Raw genomic sequence first — 24,556 nt, forward strand, 5'->3', positions numbered from 1 at the left:
TGTGACTAAATATCTTTTCTAATAAGATAAAAGCTAGTGAGTCCCAAGATTTTGGTTTTTGTTCAGATCTATCATGGAAAGCTAGTTCAACAGGCAGGTAACAGAGGCTCAAAAAAGATTGAAAGGCAAACAAATTCCAAGTCCCACCCGAAGTGCTGAGATACAATCAAAAGAGCTATAAATAACAATTGTCTTTAAGCAACTTGCCAAATTCACCCTCAAACCCAAGTTAAAACTCCCGTGGTAGTGACAACATCTGGCTGTTAATAACACTGCCATGTAATAGCTTCCAACATTTTACTTTATTAGCTAAATACTAGATCCAATTGCTCAGCCATAAGTGAAGTACATTTGAGAGCAATGCATGTAAACTGAAAACTTATGTAATTTTAATAATGAATTTTAAAAATTAAAAATTTGAATTCCTTAAATTTTAGTTTTAGAAAAAAGCACTAAAGAAGGATAATTCATCATAATTGAATTTCTCTGAAATATTAAAAGCTTTAGAAAAATAAAATTTGTCCACTAATAAAGTAAAATAATAAAATCAATCATTAGAAGCAAAAAAGAGAATAAAAGTCAATATCTATTTCTGATGGCTATACCTCATAACAAAGGAGAAAAAGAGAAACAACCAAACAAAAGACACTTTCCAAAGGCAAATATTCTTCTCACTCATATAGTCATTCCTAAACGACAGAATCAATTCCCTTCAAGATGAGTGACCAAGACGCTCTCACAGCTTCTAGTTGACTGCTGTGGAAAACCATCAGCAGCAAAACCTAAACAAGAAATGAAAGAAAGAACGAAACAGATGGGAAGGACTTCAAAGCAGTCTCCATCACAGGCAGAACCCACAGGAATTGACAAACCACTCCAAGGAAGAGTGCAGCAAGGGCCGGGCGGTGGTGGTGCACACCTTTAATCCCAGCACTTGGGAGGCAGAGCCAGGTGGACCTCTGTGAGTTCGTGGCCAGCCTGGGCTATAGAGTGAGTTCCAGGAAAGGCACCAAAGCTCCACAGAGCAACCCTGTCTTGAAAAACCAAAAAAAAAAAAAGAGTGGAGCAAGGAAGGCAGTGGACAGCCAGTGCTCAGCAAACATTCTCCTCCACCACCCATGGGTCCTGCCTTTCTAGACTCCAAGATTTCCAACTCTACTAATGCCCTTTTTATACCATGTTTACACTGCTGAACTTGGTTATGTCTATGATTTCCTTGCTAAGATTGACAGCCTATACCAAAAAATTTAAAATTACCTATGAAACAGCCTGTTTTAATAATATTAAAGGGAAATTTCATAGAATGTAGGAAAAAAATAAAAAGTAAATGACAAAATTATGTAAATTGCTACTGATGTACAATATAGACCAAAATGGTTTTAGTAAATGACTAGAGGGCAATTGGTAACTGTTAAAGAAAACAGTGAAACAACACAACTGACATTCTGCACAACTTAGTGAAAAGTGCCTGAAGAAAATGAAGACCTTCTACAAAGAAATGCCTCACCTTCAAGGCCATGACAAAAGGACCCCTCAAACTTGGAGGTGGCCATGAGATAACATGGTGACAACTATTATAAGGGAGTTATTCACAATTCAGTCTAAGATGATTCTCAGTAGCAAATGAATGTACTCTATCTACCCAGAATAGCAGTCACACATACACAACAAAGAACTTTCTGTATACTACTATGATACACCAAATCACACACTTTCTAGTATACTGATTATGTTAAGAATCAGAGTACAAACTGTACCACTGGGACTCCTCATTCATAAGAGTGAGCCCTCCTCTTCAGACATGTTAATAGAGAAGCCTAATTCTGGATCAATACAAGTAATGCATCAGCCACATGAAAAAGGCTCAAGGGAGATTCAAAGCCAAGCACTGAGAAATCCACTGAGCCTCAAGCACCAATCCCAAAGCCAATCTGTCACCACAGGCTCCAAAGCATTGCTACATAATGATGCAGCCCATGACCAACAACACAAACTCAGTCTTTCTTCAGGTACAGATCATCAATTGGTTCTTTTCTGTTTATATAGTGAGCACTAATTGATCAGTCTAAATTGACTCTTAATAGGAATTCATCTTAATAGTAATTTTAGGTCAAATGAATAGTTGTCAGTCACTGAATTCAATGATAATCCCGCCAGTATTTCCCAAATGTAGCTATAGTTTTTCTCTCCGGGGCCCGCCAAGCCCCAGCAGTCCCGTAGCCCACTTATAAAATAAACATACAGACACTTATATTATTTAAACTGTTCGGCCATTAGCTCAGGCCTACCATTGTCTAGCTCTTACTCTTATACTCAGCCCATTTCTGTTAATCTACATGTTGCCATGTGTTCCATGGCTTTAACTGTTGCCTTTACATGATGCTCCCTGGATGGCAGGCCGGCGTCTCCTCCCCTCTGCCTTCCTGTTCTCTCAATTCCCCTCTCTGCTAGTCCCACCTATACTTCCTGCCTGGCTACTGGCCAATCAGTGTTTTATTTATCAATCATCCACAACACCCAAAGGTAAGGAGCACTAAAATAGGCTCTGGAATACACACACACACACACACACACCAAAAGATTTGCTCATAGGAGTAAAAATCAAATATATAAGCAGAGCAGTGCATAATAAATAAATCACAATAGAGGAAGTATGAGCCAGCAACTGTTACAGAAAAGGTAGGCCACACATGGAAAAAAGAGCTATATGTTAAGCTTCAGAGTATGATCTGAAAACAGTTTTGCATAGAGATAGATGTGATCATCAAACAGAAATTAAAAAGAATGGGAATCTACTAGGCTAAACAAGAAAACAGACCACAGAAAGTAGAGTGTATGATGGCACAAAGAAGTGACACAACATACTAGACAAAGTAATTTGGTATAGCCAATAAAGGAAATCACAGATAGAAGAAAATATACTACAGTAGTAACAAGAACACTGGGGGCGGGGGCATGAATTGATGTTACAGTGCATCCTGAGTACAAGAGGAAGCTACTACAGGACTTCAGTTTGAAACAACACAACTACATTTAAATCTTAGAAAGACATCAAGACTGACTTCGGTAGAGAAGGAACAGAGACTGGAAAAGGACGGACGGACACACACACACACACACACACACACACACACACACACACATCCCTAGATATATGAAGGAAAAGGTCTAAATATTAGAGATTTTAGAAGGGCAGAACCAAGAGACTAGAGAGATGGTTCAGTGGTTAAGAGCACTTGCTACTCTTCCAGAAGACCCAAGTTCAGATCTTAGCACCCATGTCTGTCAGATCACTACTACTGTAACTCTAGCTCCAAGAGATACAATGCTCTCTTCACACACACAAGCTCATACCTACACACTGACACACATTTTTTTTAAATCTTAAAAAGGCAGATCCCAACAGAGGCAAGAAGACTGTGTGTTTGAGGTTAGCCTGGGCTACAGAGTGAGCTCTAGGTCAGCCTGAGCTGTATGTCAAGACCCTATCTCAAAAACAAACAAATACATGTCAGGACGTGTTGTGGAATATTATTTTAAGGTATGTTACTTTTGTTTTTGTTGCATTTGTTTAACTCTGTGAAGCTGTCTAAAACACCTGATGGTCTAATAAAGAACTGAATAGCCAATAGCAAGGCAAAAGAAAGGATAGGCGGGGCTGGCAGGCAAAAAGAATTAATAGGAGAGAGGGAGAGGGAGAGAGAGAGAGAGAGAGAGAGAGAGAGAGAGAGAGAGAGAGAGAGAGAAAGGAAGGAAGGAAGGAAAGAAAGAAAGAAAGGAAGAAGGAAAAGAAAGAAAGAAAGAAAGGAAAAAAGGAAAAATGAAAAAAAGAAAGACATTCAAAAATAGAAAAAGGTAAAAGCCTGTGGATATTGCTCTGTATAAATAAAATGCTGATTGGCCAGTAGCCAGGCAGGAAGTACAGGCGGGACAAGCAGAGAAGATAATTCTGGGAAGTGGAAGGTCACCATGAAAAGCAAGATGTAAGGTACTGGTAAGTCACAAGTCACGTGGCAACTTATAGACTAATAGATATGAGTTAATTTAAGATATATTTAAGAACTAGATAACAAGACGCCTGCTGCGGCCATACAGTTTGTAAGAAATTCAAGTCTCTGTGTGTTTACTTGGTTGAGTCTGAGCAGCTGCAGGACTGGTGGGTGAGAGAGATTTGTCCTGACCATGGGCCAGGCAGAACTGGAGAAAACTTCAGCTACAAAAACCCAGAGGCAAAAGATGGACAGGTTAATTTAAAAGTTAAGAGAAGCTGGCAAGAAACAAGCCAAGTTAAGGCTGGGCATTTATAATTAAGAATAAGACTCCGTGTGTGATTTATTTGGGAGCTGGGTGGCGGGCCCCCCAAAAGAGTAAAAACAAACAAGGATGGTTTCTTCATTAAAAACAAAAAAAAAAAAAAACCTGTAAGTGGAAGCAGCTACATTAGTATCAGATAGTGCTCAAGTGTACAGTCCATTATAAACCCACTGCTCATCCAACTGCACTTTTTATGTTCTCTGTAACCTACGATTCAAAGAGGGGTCCATTTCCAGACATTTGGAGATTATCTAGTATCTTTACCTTACTGATGTGTTTCAATTTCACTGAATCTAAGTGCATACTTCATATGACCTGAATCCTTTTATTATGGCCTTAACAGAATGTATATTTTTGCTGTTGTTGGGTAGTATTTTATAAATGTCAAGTCAAGTTAGTTTTATGTTCCTACTGATTTTCCTTTCACTTCTCTTATTAGTTACTGAAAGAAAGGTACTGAAATTGTAACAAATTTTCAACATCAGAAATGAGAAAAGATGCACAACAGCAATCTCAATCTCTCTCTCTCTCTCTCTCTCTCTCTCTCTCTCTCTCTCTCTCTCTCTCTCTCTCTCTCTCTCTCTCTCTCTCCTCAGTTAAGATTACTTCACTTGAGAATTCTTCCAAAGACTTAGGGTAAAATTACTATCAGCTCCACAGAAGCTTTCAGGAAACTGAAGAAGAAAAACTTAATTCATTTTATGATACCAGTGTATCTTAACTCCAGAAACAAATAAAAGCAGTAAACAAATAAAACTAGAGACCACTATATTTCATGAATGGAGAAAATCATTTGTAGGACTGTCTGCCTTTAATTTTGAGACAGGTCTCTCTATGTAGTCCAGGCTATCCTAGAACTCATGTACACCAGGCCAGCCTTGACCTGCCTCTGCTTCCCAAGTGCTAGGGCTGAAGACCATGTCCTTCCAAGAATACAATCATATTCCTAATAACATCTAAAAAGAAAATGAAAAATACTGCAATGAATTTAAGGTGGAGAAAACACTCAGACTGAAAACTACAAATAATGCAGAAAGTATGGGAGACCTAAGTAACAGAGAGTGAGCATACACTGCAAGGCTTAGCACTGTTAGGACAGCACAGTACCCAAAGCAACCCTCAGATTTACCAAAATTTCAACAGCTGCTTATAGAAACTGGAAAGCTATCTTCACAGGAAGCCATGGTTCCTTTTGATGTGTTGAAACTGTTTTCAACTAGGGATGGTAGTTGGATAATATTATATCTACAAATGCCACTATGTAGGTCATCACTTTAAAATGGTTAGTTTCATGTTAGATGAATTACCTGAATACTTATGATCTTGGAATTATTAAGGTGAGAAGTTTTGAAGAAAACATTTGAAAAACACACTTAATCTAATCTACCCTCATCTAAGCTACATTATCCCCAATGGAAATATATAAAAGAGCCAAGAAAACAGAAAACTCAGAAACAAATCTAAGAATATATGAAACTTTTCATAGTATACATGGTATCATAAATCTATAGGAAAGACTCCTCACTAAGTGAACTAGAGACAAGTAGACACTCATACGGAAAACACATCAGTGATATGAAAACCTATCAGTGCTTCATTATTTATCATATACAAAAATCAGTATCAAATAACTAAAACAAAATTTAAAACCACCAGAATGGAAAGTGTTGGCTGTAACATCGGGAAAACTTTCTAATATAAAACCCAAAAGTAATCTACAACTGTAATTAATGAGGCAATTCTACATAATTTATCTGGTAATCAAGAGAGGTTTATTTCTGGGGTAACTTATAGCCAACAGGGGTTGGTTACAGGATCCAGGAGAGATGAAGTACCATCCAGCGTAGACCTCTGGCTTGGTCTCCCATCCAGCTTCCAGGACCACGAGGTATCCAGAAGGGGCCAGCACATATGCACCTCAAGTCTTAAGGGGCTCCCTCTCAGCCATGCCCCAGGGGCAGGTCATAGGCAGGTGTGGCAATTACTTGCTGTCACTCTAGGGGCAGTGTTACAAGGTCAAAGGTGGAACAGCTACCCACTACACCTTCCCCCTTTTGTCTAAATAAGAAAATTCTAACCTAATACAAAACTATTTACAATAGGGATGATTACCAAATATTGTCCCGGAGGAATAAGGGATAACGACCTATACAAGATGAAACTACACCAATAAGAACAACACCAAACAAGAAACACATACTAAAATCCAGAGGAGTCTGGAACATAGATAAATGGCACGTTACAGAGATCCTACCAAAAGATGTCCTACCTTGAAGAACCTGAATCTAATACTTAATATGTTCTAGCTAAGGTACAAGAAGATTGTAATTATAACTGTTAGTCTCCAATCCCATCAAAGACCTGAGAAGGAATACAATAATACCTGAGAAACAGGAGAAGGATGCAAGCAACTTTTGGGAGTCTTCTGAGAGTACTTAGGTTAATATTATATCCTTCTGAGGTCTTTGATGTAGTTGAAGACTAGATAGCTATAATTTTCCTTGGTTATGATAAAAGACAAACTAGATATAAAACTTTAGACTCATAAATATAGGATAGATAAAATATTTTCTTTAATTTACAAAATACAAATAGACTAGATATTGTAACTATAATTCTTGCTTGATATATGTAATTTTACTAGGTTAAAGTTAAAACCTTCCTTTTGTTTAAACAGAAAAAGGGAAATGATGGGGGAATGTCTTTCTGTATGCTGTGAAAATATGATGCTCTGATTGGTTGATAAATAAAGCTGTTTGGCCAATGGTGAGGCAGAATAGGGTTAGGTGGGACATTCTAACTAGACAGGAGAAAGGAGAAAGGCAAAACAGAGGAGATGCTGCCAGCTGCCACCATGAGAAGCAAGATGTAAAGATACCGGTAAGCCAAGAGCCATGTGGCAAAGTATAGATTTATAGAAATGGGTTAATTTAGGACGTAAGATCTAGCTAGCGAGAAGCCAGAGCCATTAGGCCATACAGTTCATAGTTAATATAAGCCTCTGTGTGTTTATTAGGGTCTGAGTGGCTGCGGAACCACAGGACCCAGGGAGGACCAGGAAAATTTCATCTACAATAATCATTTCAAATCCCATTAAAATGTTAAATTTACATAAACCTAAAACTACAGAACACAGTCAGGTAGTGTTGGCGCACTCCTTTAATCCCAGCACTTGGGAGGCAGAGCTAGGTGGATCTCTGTGAGTTCGAGGCCAGCCTGACCTACAGAGCGAGACCCAGGACAGGCACCAAAGCTACACAGAGAAACCCTGTCTCAAACCCCCCCCCCAAAAAAAAACTACAGAACACAAAAGCAAGCTACCTGCCCTCTCTCACTCTCTGTTGCTGTAATCAAACACTGAGCAAAAGCAACCTGGGGGAGGACTGGGCTTATAACTCTTAGAGGTTACAGGCCATCACTGAGGGAAGGCAAGGCAGGAGCAGAAGCAAAGACCATGGAATGCTGCTTACTGACTTGATGCTCCCTCAGGCTGGCTATCTTCTTACACAGTGCAGGCCCACCTGCTCAGGATGACCACCCCTCAGTGAGCTGACCCTCCTATATCAACTAGCAATGATCACAAGCCAATCCAATGGCGAATTCCTCAGTCGAGGTTCCCTCTTCCCAGGTGACTCTAGTTTGTGTCAAGTTCACAAAAACTAAGCAGCACAGTCCCCATAGCAAGAAGAAATCATAACACACTTAAAAGAATTCAAAGTATAATTTCTATAAATGTGAACGAAAAAGGCAAAAGCCCAAAAGAAAAATCAACATAGTTGGGTGTAGTAGCACACATACATCATCCCAGAAATACTCGGGAGGCTGAGGCTAAAGGATCCCCTGAACCTAGGAGTTCAAAGCAGCCAGGACCACACAGGGGTGTGCCTTCTCAAACACAAAAAAGGAAGGAGAAAGCCTCAAAGAATACAAAACCTAAACAACCAAGAAATTTGTTCACAAATATTCTCACTTCATAAATAACCAAGCAAACACAAACTAAAATTGGTCTTTAGTCAAATAATACCAGGGTTTATAAAGACACGGTTGAAGTGTCAACCCGGAGCTCTGAATGTCACAGGTTACTGAAACAACACTGCAACCTAGTAATTACATATTTTAATCTTGAAGAAAAATAGATACACGTAATAATACATTCCAAATGTTTCTGTAGAATGAATCTTTTCTAAAAATCTATCAACTGGGGAGCATATAACTTCTGAGCTAACTATACAACAGAATATCTAAGTGGATAATATAATTAAAACAGCCTCAAAATATCAATATACCCAATCATAATAATATTGAAAAAAATGTGTGAAAGATGTTATGAACATAAAAAACCAAGTACTGAAAATGGCAGTGTCAGGCCAAAATCTGACTTCAAAGATAAATCTTCAGCTGAAATAAGAAAATGTGAAATACTCTACTGCATACCCTGACATTTACTAATTACCTGTTGATTTTATGTATTTCAACTTTTTCAAGAATATATATTAAATATATAAGAAATTAAATATGCTAAAACTATGAAAACTGATTTTATTTGTAGTAACCTGAAAGATCTATAGAAGTTTTAAAAATGTAAAACCTCTGTATACATGAAGTCATTACAATTCACTTAACTAATACTACACTGATGGACATTTGGACCATTTATCCTGTCATGTCATAGCTTCAGGGAACATTCTTCAACATTTCTTTGTATAGTGACGCAAGGTTTTCCCGAAGATAATTTATGTATGTGGTATATATGTGTGTGCATGAGTGTGTGATGGTAGAGGCAAGAAGACACCTGAAGTCCTTTGTGTGTGTTTGTTTTTTTTGGCTAGGCTGGCTGGCCTCCTGTCTCCACTCCCTGCAGTGCTGAGGTTCAGGTTCATGGCTACACCCAGATTTTACACAGGTGCTGGGGATCCACGTGCCCCAAATACTCTTATACAATGAGCCATCTCCTTAGCCACCACTTTTGTTTATTAAATTTGCACATATTGTATAACTGTATTATAAATAAATTTTAGTCACTTTCTAAAAATTATTTTATAACCAGGTGGTAGTGGTGCACGCCTTTAATCTCAGCACTGGAGAGGCAGTGGCAGGTGAATCTCTGTTAGTGCCAAACCAGCCTGGTCTACGGAACTAGTTCCAGGACAGCCAAGGCTACAAAAAGAAACCCTGCCTCAAAAAACAAAACAACAACAACAAATGTATAACTTGTAATTTTATGTACAAAAATGACACTAATTTCTATTAAATAGAATATATTATATCTTCAGTCTTTGTGCTGTGTAAAGTACCACACACTTGCCCTATTGCACAAATAATTGCTTTTAGATAATGTCCATGAACAAAAAATGATCCAATTAATTCCTTCATTTCATAAAGAAGGACATCAAGGCACAAAAAACGTAAAGAGCATATCTTAATATACTTCAATACTAAAGGTCAAGGCTAAAGTTAGAGTCTCTTTTATCTTAGAGTCCAATGTTACTTTAAACGTACAATGATGCCTTCCTCTGGACTATATAAATATTAAAACAAGTATTACAAAGAATATCCTCTGAAGGAAGTTTTAAACCCAGTCTGAATAAACAATCTCCACCATAAATTTTATTTTATTTTATTTTATTGTTTTGTTTTGTTTTTCAAGACAGGGTTTCTCTGTGTAGCTTTCGAGCCTTTTCTGGAACTCACTCTGTAGCCCAGGCTGGCCTCACAGAGATCTACCTGCCTCTGCTCCCGAGTGCTGGGATTAAAGGCGTGTGCCACCACCGTCCAACATAAATTTTATTTCTACAATATTCTAACAAAAAAAAGTTTCAGCAAAACCTCAACAGCAAATAAACGTTTCTGGTAGAATTTGCCCAAATAGAAAAATGCAAGTAACAAAATCATTTTCCTACTCAAGAAATAAACAGACTCAGATTGTGTATTTTTGTAATTTTCAATCAAGAGGAAATACAACATGTATCCACATTTTAAAAATCAATTAATAATTTTTAGTAGACATATAGCTTCTGGAGGAAACTTTCAGAATTTAGGCATGGTTTCAATGTTAGAGTATCAAAATGAGGCTACTAAAACCCACTTACAAATCTGATGAGAAAACCAGAGAGGGTTAAACACATAACACACTCATCACATGTTTCTACTCTTTTTCTTTTTCCTAAAAAAAAAATGGATTCAATGCAGGGGCATGCCGAGTATTATTAGATATAATTCCAGGAATGAGTTTGTTCTAGTTTGGGCAAATATGAATCATTTCTAATGTTTTTTCTTTTTTTTTTTTTTTTTTTTTTTTTTTTGGTTTTTTTTGAGACAGGGTTTCTCTGTGTAGCTTTGCGCCTTTCCTGGAACTCGCTTTGGAGACCAGGCTGGCCTCGAACTCACAGAGATCCGCCTGGCTCTGCCTCCCGAGTGCTGGGATTAAAGGCGTGCGCCACCACCGCCCGGCTGTTTTTTTCATTTTTTAACAGCAGGCCTTTATGCATTGGAAATAGAAAATAAAATATGGTTATCTGTCCTCAAGGACTACTGGGAAAGACAGATCAGGAAGCAATGATTATATAATCCTTTAAATATACCATAACAATAAGAAAGACTAAAAAATTTAAAGACAGACGAACAGCAGAGGAGCTAAAGGAGTGAGTCAAGCTATTAATAAAGGTCACAGTAGTAACAAGAACGCTGAGGATTTAAAAAGATCACCATTAGAAAAGAGTATTTTTAAAAAAATTCCAAGGATTTCAAAAGCACAGATGTACAATAGTGATAATAGAAAATAATATTTTGCTTATAAGCAGATAATGTACCATGATAATTCCTCTCTGCTAAGTAAAACCTTTTAGTGCTGGGGACTACACTTTCAAATGTTTAAAGGAGCTCATTCAGGTCTGCCGAAGCTTCCGCTAAACTGAACTGTGGATTCCCTGATCCTCCCCAGACCCACCCTTCCACAACTTCTTTTCCCTAACCTCCTGTCCAGCTACGCATTAGTCAAGTGATGGGCATGTGTTAGCTCCACTGTAATGTTACAAGATCTCTATTCTGTCCAACAGTTGACTGAAATGACTGTTACACAGACTGTCTTCCTGGATTACAGATATTCTACCTGTCTTATCAGAAAAGCTACCTGGATATGGACACAAAGAGGTAAACTCCATTTCCTTTGCTAATAAAGAATCAGTAGCAAAGTCTCTGTAGTTAAGATTAAAAAAAAAAAACCTTAAACTAACTAAATCAATGTCAATATTTCGGAAAGATTATCCAGAGATCATGAATTTGAAAGAAGAAATAATAAGATAGAACTCTTTTTTGTTTGTTTGTTTTTGTTTTTTTCAAGACAGGGTTTCTCTGTGTAGTTTTGGTGCTTGTCCTGGATCTCTCACTGTAGACAGGCTGGCCTCGAACTCACAGAGATCCACTTGGCTCTGCCTCCCACTGGGATTAAAGGCGTGCACCACCACCTGGCCAGCCTAGAACTCTTTGTAAGAAAGCCAAAGGAAATTTTGTAAAAGCTATCATAGCTTTTGGAGGAAATAAACTAGAGTTAGAGCAAACTAGAGTTAGAGCAAACTTTATTTTCTTAAAACACTTATATGTTTTGTTTGTTTGTCTTTTGGCTTTTTAAGACAGGGTTTCTCTGTAGCCTTGGCTGTCTTAGAACTCGATCTGTAGACCAGGCTGGCCTGGAACTCAGAGGTCCAACACCTGTCTCTGCTTCCTGAGTGCTGGGATGAAAGGTATGCACCACCACTATCTGGCTATATGTTTTAATAATAATAATAATAATAATAATAATAATAATAATAATAATAACAACAATACTGTCCACCAATAAATACTGTCTATCTATTATGGCATTTAATACTCATCTCATTAATATCCAATACAAGAATAAAAAACATTCTGTGGTTTCAAAATGCTAAACTAATAAAGCAAAGTTATAGGCATTTTTACTCCAGATCAAAATTAGGTTTTAAATAAGAATATACAAACCGTTACCCTGCAAGTAAGCATCTCCCAGATTACACTTGTGAACAAAAACTAGAAGTGATTTAAGTGGAGAAAAGACAAAACCCTCAGACCATCAAAAAACAAAAGAACAATCAACCAACCATCACAAAGTTAACATAGAATCCAGACAAACTCTTCACTAATCTATAACCATACTTGGATTTAAAACAACCAGGCCTTCCTTAACCCAATCTACCTCCCTAGCAAGTGCTCTGTATCTCAGTGAAGGGCCAATAGTCTGCCTGAGATGGGTCTGAACCTCCACTATATATATTGAAATATTTATATAGAGCCCTTCATACTTCTTACCTCATCTTCCAATCACCTTCATTCTATCCGAGAGCAACTCTTGGATGTGCAGAGGAACTAGGAAGAACTATACTCTGAGTGATAAAGGAATCATAGAGACTATCCATACTGTCAACTGTATTCTGAATTTAAGAACTACATTAAAACGTACTCCAGCAATAAAACAGTTAAGTCTATGAATGCAGACTGTTTGTTCTCCAACTACAAAGCTGAAAAAAGGTATTCAGTCAATGTTCTTATCTGAAGAACAACAACAATAAAGACACCTACTCTAGTCTGTTGTTCAGAAATATAAAGTGTACACAGACTGTATATAATTCACATCTAAGTAAAGAGAAGCAAGACAAACAACTATGAGCTAAAAGGGGGAAATACATTACAAAGGCCATGGAATAGCCAATAGACTTACCAGAAGACAAAACAGCAAACCAGCGAAAGGACCAAAAAGCTTTAAGTATAAAAAACTGTTATTCTGACACCCTAGGAGACTGAGGCAGGAAAGTCTGAGCTACATAGCAAGACTTGTCTCAAAAAATAAAATAAACATGTTAAGAGTCTAAAGACATAGAAGAGGGATCAAGTGAGTAAAAAGGAAAGAAAATTAAAATTGCAATACTGATATTTACAATCTCTAGCTCTTGAACTATAATGGCTCTTTTAACTATGAACTTGATTGGAATAAGAAACACTGAGGGTGTTAATAAGGCACTCCATTGAGTGTGTCTGTATGATTTCCAAAGAGTGGTTAACTAGATGGAGGAACCCACCCTGAAGATGGAGAATACCATTCCACTGGCTGGGGTCAAGACCTAAACAACAAAGGGGAAAGGAAAAAGCCAGATGAATTCTGACAGTCCCTTCCTCTACTTCTTGGTCAGGACCATAAGCCAAGCCCCTCCCACCATGCCTTCCCCACCACTGCATGCAAAGCTAAAAGCCAAAATAAACCCTCTACCCTTAAGTTACTTCCTGTCAGGCGTTTGGTCACAGGAAAGAAAAAGTAATACAGAGAGCTGGAACCAAGAAGTAGGGCTGCCACTGCTCTGACAGCCTGTCTGCATAGTTCATGGTCCTTACAACTGTTTACAGGAGGGGTTTGGAAGACTCTGGATCTGTGAAATACCTCAGCTTCTTAAAATGTGGGTCACAACCACAGATGGAAACACGTAACTGAATGTAGGGGGCATGAAAATATGACAACAGTAAATATGCAATAACCAGATGCATTCAACATCAAACATGTAATGAATCTGGGGTATTTCTAGCAATGCTCACCCAAGCTGCATGACAAGACTTCACTGCAACCTTGATTCTGCACACATGACATGGACATGTCGTACTGTACATGCCACCATACACCATGCAATACAATAAACTCTTCCTGAAACTCAGCTTCAAGAACAATGTATGTTATGAGCTGCAGTGTTTTTTGTACACATACTTTCCCTTAAACAGAAAATAATTCAATTGTGAAAACCAAAACCTTCTAATATTTTAATCAGTATGTATTAGTTTATCTTTGCTTAGTGTTAAAATATTTGATTTTTAGAGATGCTATTTCAGGTGCTGATGAGTTTTATTTTAAAAATCATTAAATGAATTTTGGCTTGGGATTATGGCACAATTTCCAGCAATCTCTGAAAAGACTTTAAACGTGCCTTTTGTGGGCCAGCTGGATGGCTCAGCAGGTGAATACACCTGCCATCAAGCCTGATGACCTGAGTTTGATCCTCTGAATCCACATGGTGGTAAAAGAAAACCAACTTCCACAAGTTGTCCTCTGACACCCACATGGGCTCCATATGAACCCTGAGGTATGTGCATGCTCAGATACACACACAGACACACACTAAATAAGTACATGAAAAAAATAAAGATATTTTTGTACATTGCTATTTTATACAAATTTATGTGAAGCAGCATTCTCAGCATTGAGGATTATAAAATTAAAAAACTGATCAACTCTGAAAAATGAAGATGTTCTATGTCCTGCAGTATCAAATATTGAGTCAAGATTTTTTTCAAGAAGTTTAATTCTTTATGTAAAAATAAACACATCCATATCATTAGAATGCAAACTTGCTTTTGTGCTTAAATGGTAAGGTTATATGAAAACCAAAGAACAGTTTTTAAATAAATCTAATTTACTATAAATAAATATTTTATGTCTATGCCTAATTTTACACACACACACACACACACACACACACACAATTTTCTATGTATTTGGGCAACAGGAGTCAAAAGTGACAAGCGTTTGTGATGTCCTAGAATGCTATAAATGGAACTTAACAGGACATATGGTGGGAGTGCAGAGGACCAGAGAGCCAATAAAAATGCAGACAGTGAAGTCATAGTTCATAAGGCCTCATACAAAAATAAAGACTCATCTGGAAACTGGACTAGAGAAAATTCATGTTACATTCTGGCAAAGAATAAGGCTGTGCTCTGCCTGTGTCCAGACAGCCTGAGGGAAGATGGACTCAAAAGCAATGGGCTAATTTGTTTAGCAGAGGAGATTTCACTACAGCAGAGCACTGAGCCTGTGGCATGGTTACTACCCATTGCTCTTGCCCAGATTAATGATGAGAGAGAGCAGAAAACTGGGGAAATGTGCAGCTTAGCAAGGAAAGGAACATGAGCAAGCTTAAAGTTGAGACATGGCAGACATAGGCAAAGACCTAGTTATTAAGGAAATTAAGGTTCAGCAGTTAAGAGGATGCACTGCCCTTGCAGAGTCTAATTCTCAACACCCATATCAGAAGGCTTGCAGCTACCTCCAAATCCAAGGGACCCAACACCCTCTTCTGGCCTCCTCGGGTACTTGCACATATGTGCATAAACATACATACATATAATTAAATAATCTAAAAAACCATTTTTCTTTAAGCAGGGGAAGTTGAGAGATTAAGGCAATTAAAGAGAAATCACTCATTTTGTACTAGGACAACAACAACAACAAAAAAAAAATCCCTTTGGGGCCAAAGAGATAGGTCAGTGGGCAAAGACACTTGTTGCCAAGCCTTACAACCCGAGTTCAGTTTCTGGAACCAACTGGTATAAAGAACCAATTTGTTCTCTGAGCTCCACACGTGCACCATGGCATGTGTACACCCCACCACACACACACACACACAAATAAATAAATAAATAAATAAATAAATAAATAAATAAATAAATAAATAAATAAATAAAATTTTAAAATATTTTTAAAAAGAAGCACTGAAGACTTAGCTTGTAAAATGGAAAGTCATTTAAAAAGAGACTGCACTCAGAATGCTGCTGAAGGGGGTTCTTGCTGGAAAACAAGTGTCTTCCCAGTTTCAACTGCCAATGCACACAGAGGCTATGTGGAACAGGGCACCAGACTACATTGTGAGCTGGGAGTAAAACCTGGCAGAGTTGTCCATAGAGTACTAGTTTCACAGAATTACAGGGTGATGGAGGCTTGTCCCAAGGTTCCAGAAAACCACTGAAGCCAGGCACCATGTCAGATTCCCTGTAAGAAGGTCCCTAAGAGGCCACTGCACAAAGTTATGAAGGTGAAACCTAAGCTGCAATAGAGACCCCAGGAAGTTGGAGATGTTAGAACCTGGTATAGCTACCAAAAACGCCGCAGGAAGGAATGGGGCCAGCCTAAGAGAGAGGCTAGGTGTGCTGTAACTGTAGACCACAGAACTGGAAGGGAATGACTACCCAAGGTTGTTGGAGCCCCTATGATACCAACCACCAAGAACCCTGGACACCAGACATGGAGCTACTGGACTGGGCATATGTCCTGTCTGGCTTCAGTCTTGCTTTGGCCCTATCTTTCTTTGCTATGCCCTCATTACTACCTGTAGGAGTAGGGATGTTTATTCTATGTCATTGTAAATGAAAATATAGAACTTGCTTTGTCTGTATTTTAAATTTTATTGGATGAGAGACTCACAGTTAAGGTTTCAAAAGAAACCTTAGATTTTTGATTAGTACTGAAACTTTTAAAACTCTGAGGACTTCTCAAGTTGGAATGAATGTATTTTGCATTATGAATCGGCCATAAGCCTATAGAGGATGGAGATTGAATGTTAAGACTAAAGAAATGTGTTTGGCATGGATGGCCCTGTGAAGGAGAAGTGGATGAGATCTACATGAGTGGACTGGGTGTAGGGGGGTGGCAGAGGGCGAGGAGTGGGGGATGAGAACATAGGGAAATGGGAGGGTTGAGCTGGAACAGGGTCAGAGTGGGAGGGCAGGGAGGAAGATACCATGATAGATGAGGACATCATGGGAATAGGAAGAGGCAGGGTGCTGGGGAGGCTCTCAGGAATCCACAAGGTTGACCCCACCTTGGTCTGCTGGCAGTGGTCCAGAAGGGGCCTGAACCGGTCTACTCTGGTGACCAGCCTAGCAAATAACCTAGCTGTCATCACAGAGCCTTTGTCCAGTGACTGATGGAGGCAGATACAGAGATCCACGGCCAGGCACCAGGCTGAGTTCCGGGAATCCACTTGATGAGAGAGAGGAGAGATACTGCAGGCGAGGGACGTCGAGATCATGATGGGAGGACGTGCAGAGATGACTGGCCACACTAGTGGAAGCCCATGAACTGTGGACTGGTGGCTGTGGAGCCCCCATGGGACTGGATTAAGCCCTCTGGATACGGAAGACAGTTGTTTGGCTCGAACTGTTGGGAGGCACCCAGGCAGGGAGATCGGGCTCTGTCCCTGGTCTACAGGGAGGCTTCTGGAATCTGGTGCCTGTGGTGTGACACCTTGCACAGCCTTGGTGCAGTGGGAAGGGGCTTGGACCTGCCTAGGCTCAGTGTGCTGGGCTCTGCTGACTCCTCATGGGAGACTTAGATTTGGGGGATGTGGGTGGCTTGGGAAAGAGGGCTGGGCGGGTGTGAGGAGGGAGGAGGGGGGATCTGTGGATAGTATGTGGAGTGAGTAGAAAATTTCTTAATAAAGAAAAAAAAAGAAATGTGTTTGGGCCAATTGACAAGGAGGTAGACTTGTGATGGTAAATTTCAACTGTCAATTCAACTGAATTACTAAATACCAAGATCATTAATGAAGCACTGCCACGTCCTGCATGGGTTGGGTCCTGACTGGGGCAGTGAGAGGATGAAGAAAGGACACACATGCAGACACATGGACAGAAAAGCTGGGGTCAGGTGGAGTGTACACGTTCTGATGGAGTGGTAGCTACTCCCTCTGCAATCCAGAACCTCAGTGAGTTCATGTACAGCCTAAGACGAGGAGTTGCTAGCTTTTGTACATCCTGATCACTTACCAGTAAACACTCAAACTTTGTGAGCCTGAACTCTATGGGGAAGAGGTTTGCCAATTTCCCAAGGGTCAACTTGGAGTCCTTGCAAGCCTGTGTCCATTACAACAACAAACGCTCACTAAGGACTTCACGAAATCAGGGCTTCCTCCACTCCCTACAAGACACACATTCGGTATGTCAGCCAAGGGTGTTTCCAGAAACATTTAACTGAGAGAAAAGTACCTACCTAAAGCTGGGGAGCACTATCCCATGGACTAGATCAAGGGCTAAATACAAAGAGAAAAAGGACAAAGCCAGGTAAACAGTGGAATTCCTTTTCTGCTTCCTCGGCACTACAGACCAAGTCCCTCCCACTGCCATGTAATGGGTTGCATTCCTCAACTGGGAGGCAAAATAAATAAAAGTTTGCCTGTAAGTTACTTCTTGCCTAGCATTTAGTCACAGTGACTAGAAAAATAACCAACGCATGCACTAAAAAGCAATGATGAATCATAAGCAAAAAACAGCAATCGGTGATGTGAATAAAGAATTCAAAGGACTGGAGAGATGGTTCAGTGGTTAGGAGCACACAAGTTCAATTCCCAGGACCCACATCCAACAGCTCATAATGGCCTTTATTAAAACTCCAGCTACAGGGGATCTAACGCCTTTGTCTGGCCCCTGCAGGTACCTGCGCACATACATGGCATACACACAGAGAAAGATACTCACATAAATAAAACTAAGTCTAAAATAAGAAATTCAAGAATCTCTCATTACAGCACTTCTGTGGGGTTTTATTTTTGTTTGGGTTTGTGTTTTGTTTTTGAGACAACATCTGACTATATAGCCCTGGGTAGCCTAGAACTCATTGGGTAGACCAGGCTAGCCTTGAACTCATGGAGATCCACCTGCCTCTGCTTCCAGAGTGCCTTACTAAGTCATCTCTGTATCCAGCTAAAGTACACATTTTGTCTGATGTAACTAGTAATGGGCACGCAGGTTAAAAATGATGACATCTAGTACACTGTCATATAGCCACCAAATAAAAACCACAATTCCACTTCAGATCTTCTACTCTAAAACCTACCGTTTCCCCCTTTAGAAAACTACCAGAAATAAACACACACGACTCAAGAATTTAATTCAAACTAGAACGATCCTGACTAAAGGATAACTCACAAATATATGTTCAATGTTTTAACCACTTAAACACTGGGGGGGGGGGGGGACGGGGAAGGGGGAGCTCAAGCTCATCTGTATAATATCATTTACATAAGTAAATGTCTGTTTCAAAATGAAAGACTGATAAGTGAATTGAAACTGCCTATTACATAAGCAAACTAGAAAGATGACACTTTATGTAAACTAGTATGTATTGATATTAATGCACACTGTAACAAATCCTTATTTGTAGCGATTTAAAATCATAAATGTAATTTTAAACTATTGGTATTGTTTGTGCTATTATCACCTTGAGAGTTGACTGACACTCTGAAATATTTTATAAACATGTTTTATAAACATGCTTTATAAACATATAAAAAATTACCAAAAAATTTATAAACTACTTAATAAAAGGGAACATGCTAAAGTATCCTCAAGCAAATATATTAATTTCACATAATACCAATTATGTAAATAAAGGCAAAAATTTTTTTTAATAAATTTAAAAAAGGCATTAGGAGAAAAAACTTTTGTATTAATCCAAGACCTTAGACCTACCTTAGCCTCTATATTCAGCCAACCACAAATCTCTAAAACTTAGCTCAATTTCATTTCTCCACTAATTTCTCTTCTTCCCTAGTACTCCTACTATGGCCTAAGTCAATAATCTGTGTTGTAGACTGTGGTAGTATTGTGTTCCCCGAAATATTGTGCACTCTAATAAACTTATCTGGGGTCAGAGAACAGAACAGCCACAATATTAAACATAGAGGATAGGCAGTGGTAGTATATGCCTTTAATCCTAGCATTCCAGAGGCAGAGATCTACCTGGATCTCTGTGTGTTCAAGGATACAGCCAAGCATGGTGACTCACGCCTTTAATCCCAGAAAGTGAGCCTTTAATCCCAAAGAGTGATGGCAGAAAGCAGAAAGGTATATAAGGCGTAAGGACCAGAAACTAGAAACTTTTAGCTGGTGAAGCTTTCAGACTTTCGAGAGCAGTTCAGCTGAGATCCATTTGGATAAGGACTCAGAGGACTCCAGTCTGAGGAAACAGGATCAGCTGAGGAACTGGCGAGGCGAGGTAGCTGTGGCTTGTTCTGCTTCTCTGATCTTCCTGCATTCACCCCAATAACTGGCCTCAGGTTTGATTTTATTAATAAGACCTTTTAGGATTCCTGCTACAGTAGACTCTCAAACCTTGGTTGTCCTCCTGTACTAAAGTAATTGGTTTTATTTTTCAATTTCAAAATGATGGTGTTGCTTTGCTTTAGTGACTTCCCATAGGCTACTCAGGATGCAGACCAAAACAGACCGTTGGATTCAACCTAGAGATGCAAACTTAACTACTGGCAGGCTAAGTATTGATTTATTATATTACTTTTGTGACACCTTAAGTGAGTGACATAAAATACAGAGCACAAGCAGGTCAAGAGAAAGCCAGAGCGAGCCAGTGGGACCGTTAGCCATCTGAAAACACACACTCGAGTGTTGCTTGCTCTAGTCTCAAATTCTTTGGGGAAAAATCAGAAATGCAGACTTTCACACGAATCCCCCACTTTGTGCACGCTAATAATTTAATTCAAGCTCCTGTGACTAGGGAATAGACAGGAACTGTAAGGCCACATCTGCCCCGTCTATTCTCCTCACCTGGCCACACAACTACACTGTCTACTACACCAGTCACTGAACATTTCTTGCCTCCTTGAGGACACCAAGATTTTTCCACTAGGACTCTCAGTGAAGCCTCTCTTCCTCCCATCACTACACTTCATTCAGCTTTCTTTTACTCAGCTTCAGAGGCCCTTCTCTCTCAATGAAGCCGTCCTATTCTCATTGCTCCCTACCTCCACTCCAAATGCTGGACAGTCACTCCCTATAAAGTCTGATTGCGGGGCTGGAGAGATGGCTCAGAGGTTAAGAGCACCGACTGCTCTTCCAGAGGTCCAGAGGTCCTGAGTTCAATTCCCAGCACTCACATGGTGGCTCACAAACATCTGTAATGAGATTTGGCGCCCTCTTCTGTATACATAATAAATAAATAAATAAAAATTCGCATTGCTCTGAGTACAACTTCCTAACTCCCCAAACCAAAATCACCTATCCGACGTTCACTAACCTCTCCACGTGGGAGGCTCTAGATGGGCAGTCTGAACAGTATTGATTGCTAACTAATAATTTAGTTATAAAATGTTCCTTTTGATAGTAAGATTCTGGTGTACTCTTAAAATATTTATCAAACTGTACCTAGCTTTTCAGAAACATAAAATGCTTAAAGCAGAGTCAGAATTAGAGTATTCCAATTCTAACAAGTGATAATAACCTAAGAATTATTGATAATTGGATGAATGCTGTGAACTATATTGAAGACTCTGTATGTGTTATCTCATTCAATACAACCTGTAAAATAGACGTCACTGTCATACAGAGGAAAACAATTGGAGCTGATTAAAAATTAGCTCCAAAAAAAAAAAATCACACATTTTAGTCACTGAAAAAACTGTAAAATGACTAACTACTGAACTCAACCCTACTATATTAACTAATGCATTCCTTTAGGAAACACTAACCCAACAAGTAGCTCTTAAACACCATTAACAGGAAATATGGCCTTGACTTGCCTCCAATTACCCAGTAAAGTGAGGTTCCTCACTCCTGTCCCTAGCCCTCTCTCTCTCTCTCTCTCTCTCTCTCTCTCTCTCTCTCTCTCTCTCTCTCTCACACACACACACACACACACACACACACACCCCTACCTCAATTTTTGCCTTCTATGATACTACAAACACACAAAATAAGTAGGATCACAGTTACAAATAATTCTATAAAAATATTATCTTTCTGAATTATTCTTAATCAAGTTCATATTTGCACATTAATTTGCTGTCATTTTAAATGTGTACACTTGCTCAAGGTAAAATTATTCTTAATAGATTGTTTTCAGATGAGAGGAAGCAACAACAAAATCTTCAACAAAGAGAAATACAAACTGTTGATGCTGTGGAAAGAGAGAGACTACAGAGGTCTTTCACCTCTTGAACACTCGACACAGGAATTCTAATTGTTTGACTCAAGAACTAATCAAATGCAACACACACACACACACACACACACATATGTTACACATATTACATATATATTATATATATATATGTGTGTGTGTAATATATATATATATCTTGACTCTTCCTATCCCAAACTAAGGGCGAAGCTCCCTAACCATCCCTTAGCTTTCAGAACTGTTTGTCATGCCAAACTCAGGAGCCAGGTGCTCTCAATAATAACAATCAACATACATTATTCATGAGCTATAAAGCTGAAGGAGTGTTATTTATGACTTAAATAGACCTTTTAAAATTGTGCAGTAAAATGCACACATCTCCATTGTCATTCAAATTTGTATTTTAACTTCAACCAATTGAGAATTTTTCTTAACTCTCTAAATAGAAATTCATTAAACTGAAAATGAGCAATTTCTAAAAACTTTTACCCATACAAAATATAAAGGGAGCTACTTATTAGTACATGACAGTTGATCATAATAGCTGACATTAATGCATCATCACGACTGTCAAAGAGCTCTGATGCCAGCCTTAAATACATTTTCCCCAAGTGCTCATATCTTATATACATACCATGGGAAATAAGGTTGGACTTTATTTTTTCAGCAGATACTTCCCAAAACAAGATTTTTCTCAGTTACAAAAGCAAAGGGAAAAATTAAAGAAAAAAATCTAAAAGTATCAAAGTTAAAATACCAAAACAAATCCCAGATTATAGAAAACTGGTATGAAACTATATCAGAAGTACTCCATAAGGTAAAGCCAAAAGTCAGTGAACCACCAAGCAAGAGATTATTAACTACGCTGGCAAACGGAGAAAGCTCTCATTACAATACTGTGTCGTCCCAAATATCTAACTGAGGCTCACATTTGAACCTAGGCTTTTCAAAATCCTCACGCTTAGGTTAAAATCACCACCAGTTTTCTACAGGCGCTCTATCATTCGGGTGGTCTCATCTCAAATACATAATTCTTCCTCACATATTCGACGATTAGCTTATGAAAGAAGAGACACGTTTGGAAAAAGTGAATTGCCTCCCAAGTCTCCTTTTCGGTAAAGATACAAAAATGACTTTAAGGTTACAAGCAGAGCTTCCATTTCATCTAGACTATACCCCGCAAGAGCTCGGTTCAGATGAACTAGCCAAATTATAGTCGTTAAGAGATATCCACGCCCCCATGTCTTACACAAAAACCAAAAGATCAGAGCACAAGCCAGGGACCGGGATTTGTTGGGTGAGCAAAGTCTAAGGGCTGTCAAGATTCGGTGACTTCACAGGGTGGCAGGGCAGAGAGACTGAAGGCAGGCAACACGTCCTCAATGCGCGCAATCTGAATCCCCATCTCTCCACTCCCAGCTGTCCACAGTCTGAAAACTAAGGAACTCTAGTCCTTCCAGGCTATGGTTCTACTCTGCTAGCTCTGAGGCAGCAACGTTTAACACTGACATTTTACTGAAGAAGAAAAAAAAAGAAAGAAAGAAAGAAAAAAAAAATCAAGCAATGAACGGTCCCTTGCTCTACCAAAAGAGAGAGCCTAAATTTCAGAGTACCAGAATTTGAAAAACAAACGAACCTGTGTCTGTGTTCGTCGGGTCCATGGATCAGGAAGACTCCGGTGTTTTTAGCCCCTTTGCCGGCATCTACGTGAGGAATTAACACATCTTCTAAGCCCAGATCAAAGCGTTTGTGTTTTGAAGAGTCTGGAAGGAAGAAGAATGCCCCAAAACACAGGGTGATGAAGGCACTAAGAATAAGGAGAAGGATAAACTTCTCGGAGAGTCTCAAGGTAGCCCTGTGGTGTGGGAAGGAGGGCGGCCCCAGGTTCAGAGGTGGTATCCTACGACCAGACAGGGGCAGCAGCGCTGGGGTAGTCATCGTTTAGGCTCTTGGACGGAATACTTTATAAAGTTCTCATCTTATATCAAACGTACAACACATCGAACCGTTTTTTTTCCGAAACCTTGGCAGAAATGGATAAACTCAATTTCCCTCCTCTCAAAGGATTGTTGTGCTTTTTTTTTTTTTTACGAGGCCACCTCTTTCACGCTCTCCGATTACATCCAGAAGCCCGGGTGACCTCCCAAGCGATCGCTGGTTTCTGTCCGGTAAGATCTTCTCGCCATTTGGCTCTCAGGGCCTCACCGGGTGATCGCGAGTCTCCTCTTCATTCCGGGGAGTGGATCGGGCGAGCCACACTGCAGAGAAGCTGCAAGGTGGGTTCTGCCATGCCCGCGCCCCGGCGCGATGCTCAGAGGCGGCCGCCCGCCCCCGTGGGCGGCCGGCGAGACGCCGAGTTGCAGCGGGTCGGTCCACTTGAGCTCGTCCGGAGCCTCGGCTCCACCGCTCCTCAAGCTCCGCGGTTTCCGAGCAGCGGCGAGCGGCGTTAGCAGCGGCGAGCCTCAGCCCGGGGGGCCGAGAGGGCGACGGCGTCCCGAACAC

At 39.6% G+C, this 24,556-nt stretch overlaps 1 protein-coding gene across 1 annotated transcript in view; it reads right to left on the reverse strand.

The window, feature by feature from the left end:
- Man1a2 (mannosidase alpha class 1A member 2) overlaps nucleotides 1-24,556 on the reverse strand; it is a 128,643-nt gene extending 104,087 nt beyond the window's left edge. Inside the window, exon 1 of the mRNA XM_052730007.1 lies at nucleotides 23,691-24,556. Coding sequence (XP_052585967.1) covers nucleotides 23,691-23,992 — 302 coding nt within the window. The 5' untranslated portion in view covers nucleotides 23,993-24,556. The remainder of the gene's footprint in view (nucleotides 1-23,690) is intronic.

Source organism: Peromyscus californicus, unplaced genomic scaffold, assembly GCF_007827085.1.
Source record: "Peromyscus californicus insignis strain IS unplaced genomic scaffold, ASM782708v3 Scaffold_9__1_contigs__length_137607984, whole genome shotgun sequence".
In the NCBI taxonomy this organism is placed as follows: Eukaryota; Metazoa; Chordata; class Mammalia; order Rodentia; family Cricetidae; genus Peromyscus; species Peromyscus californicus.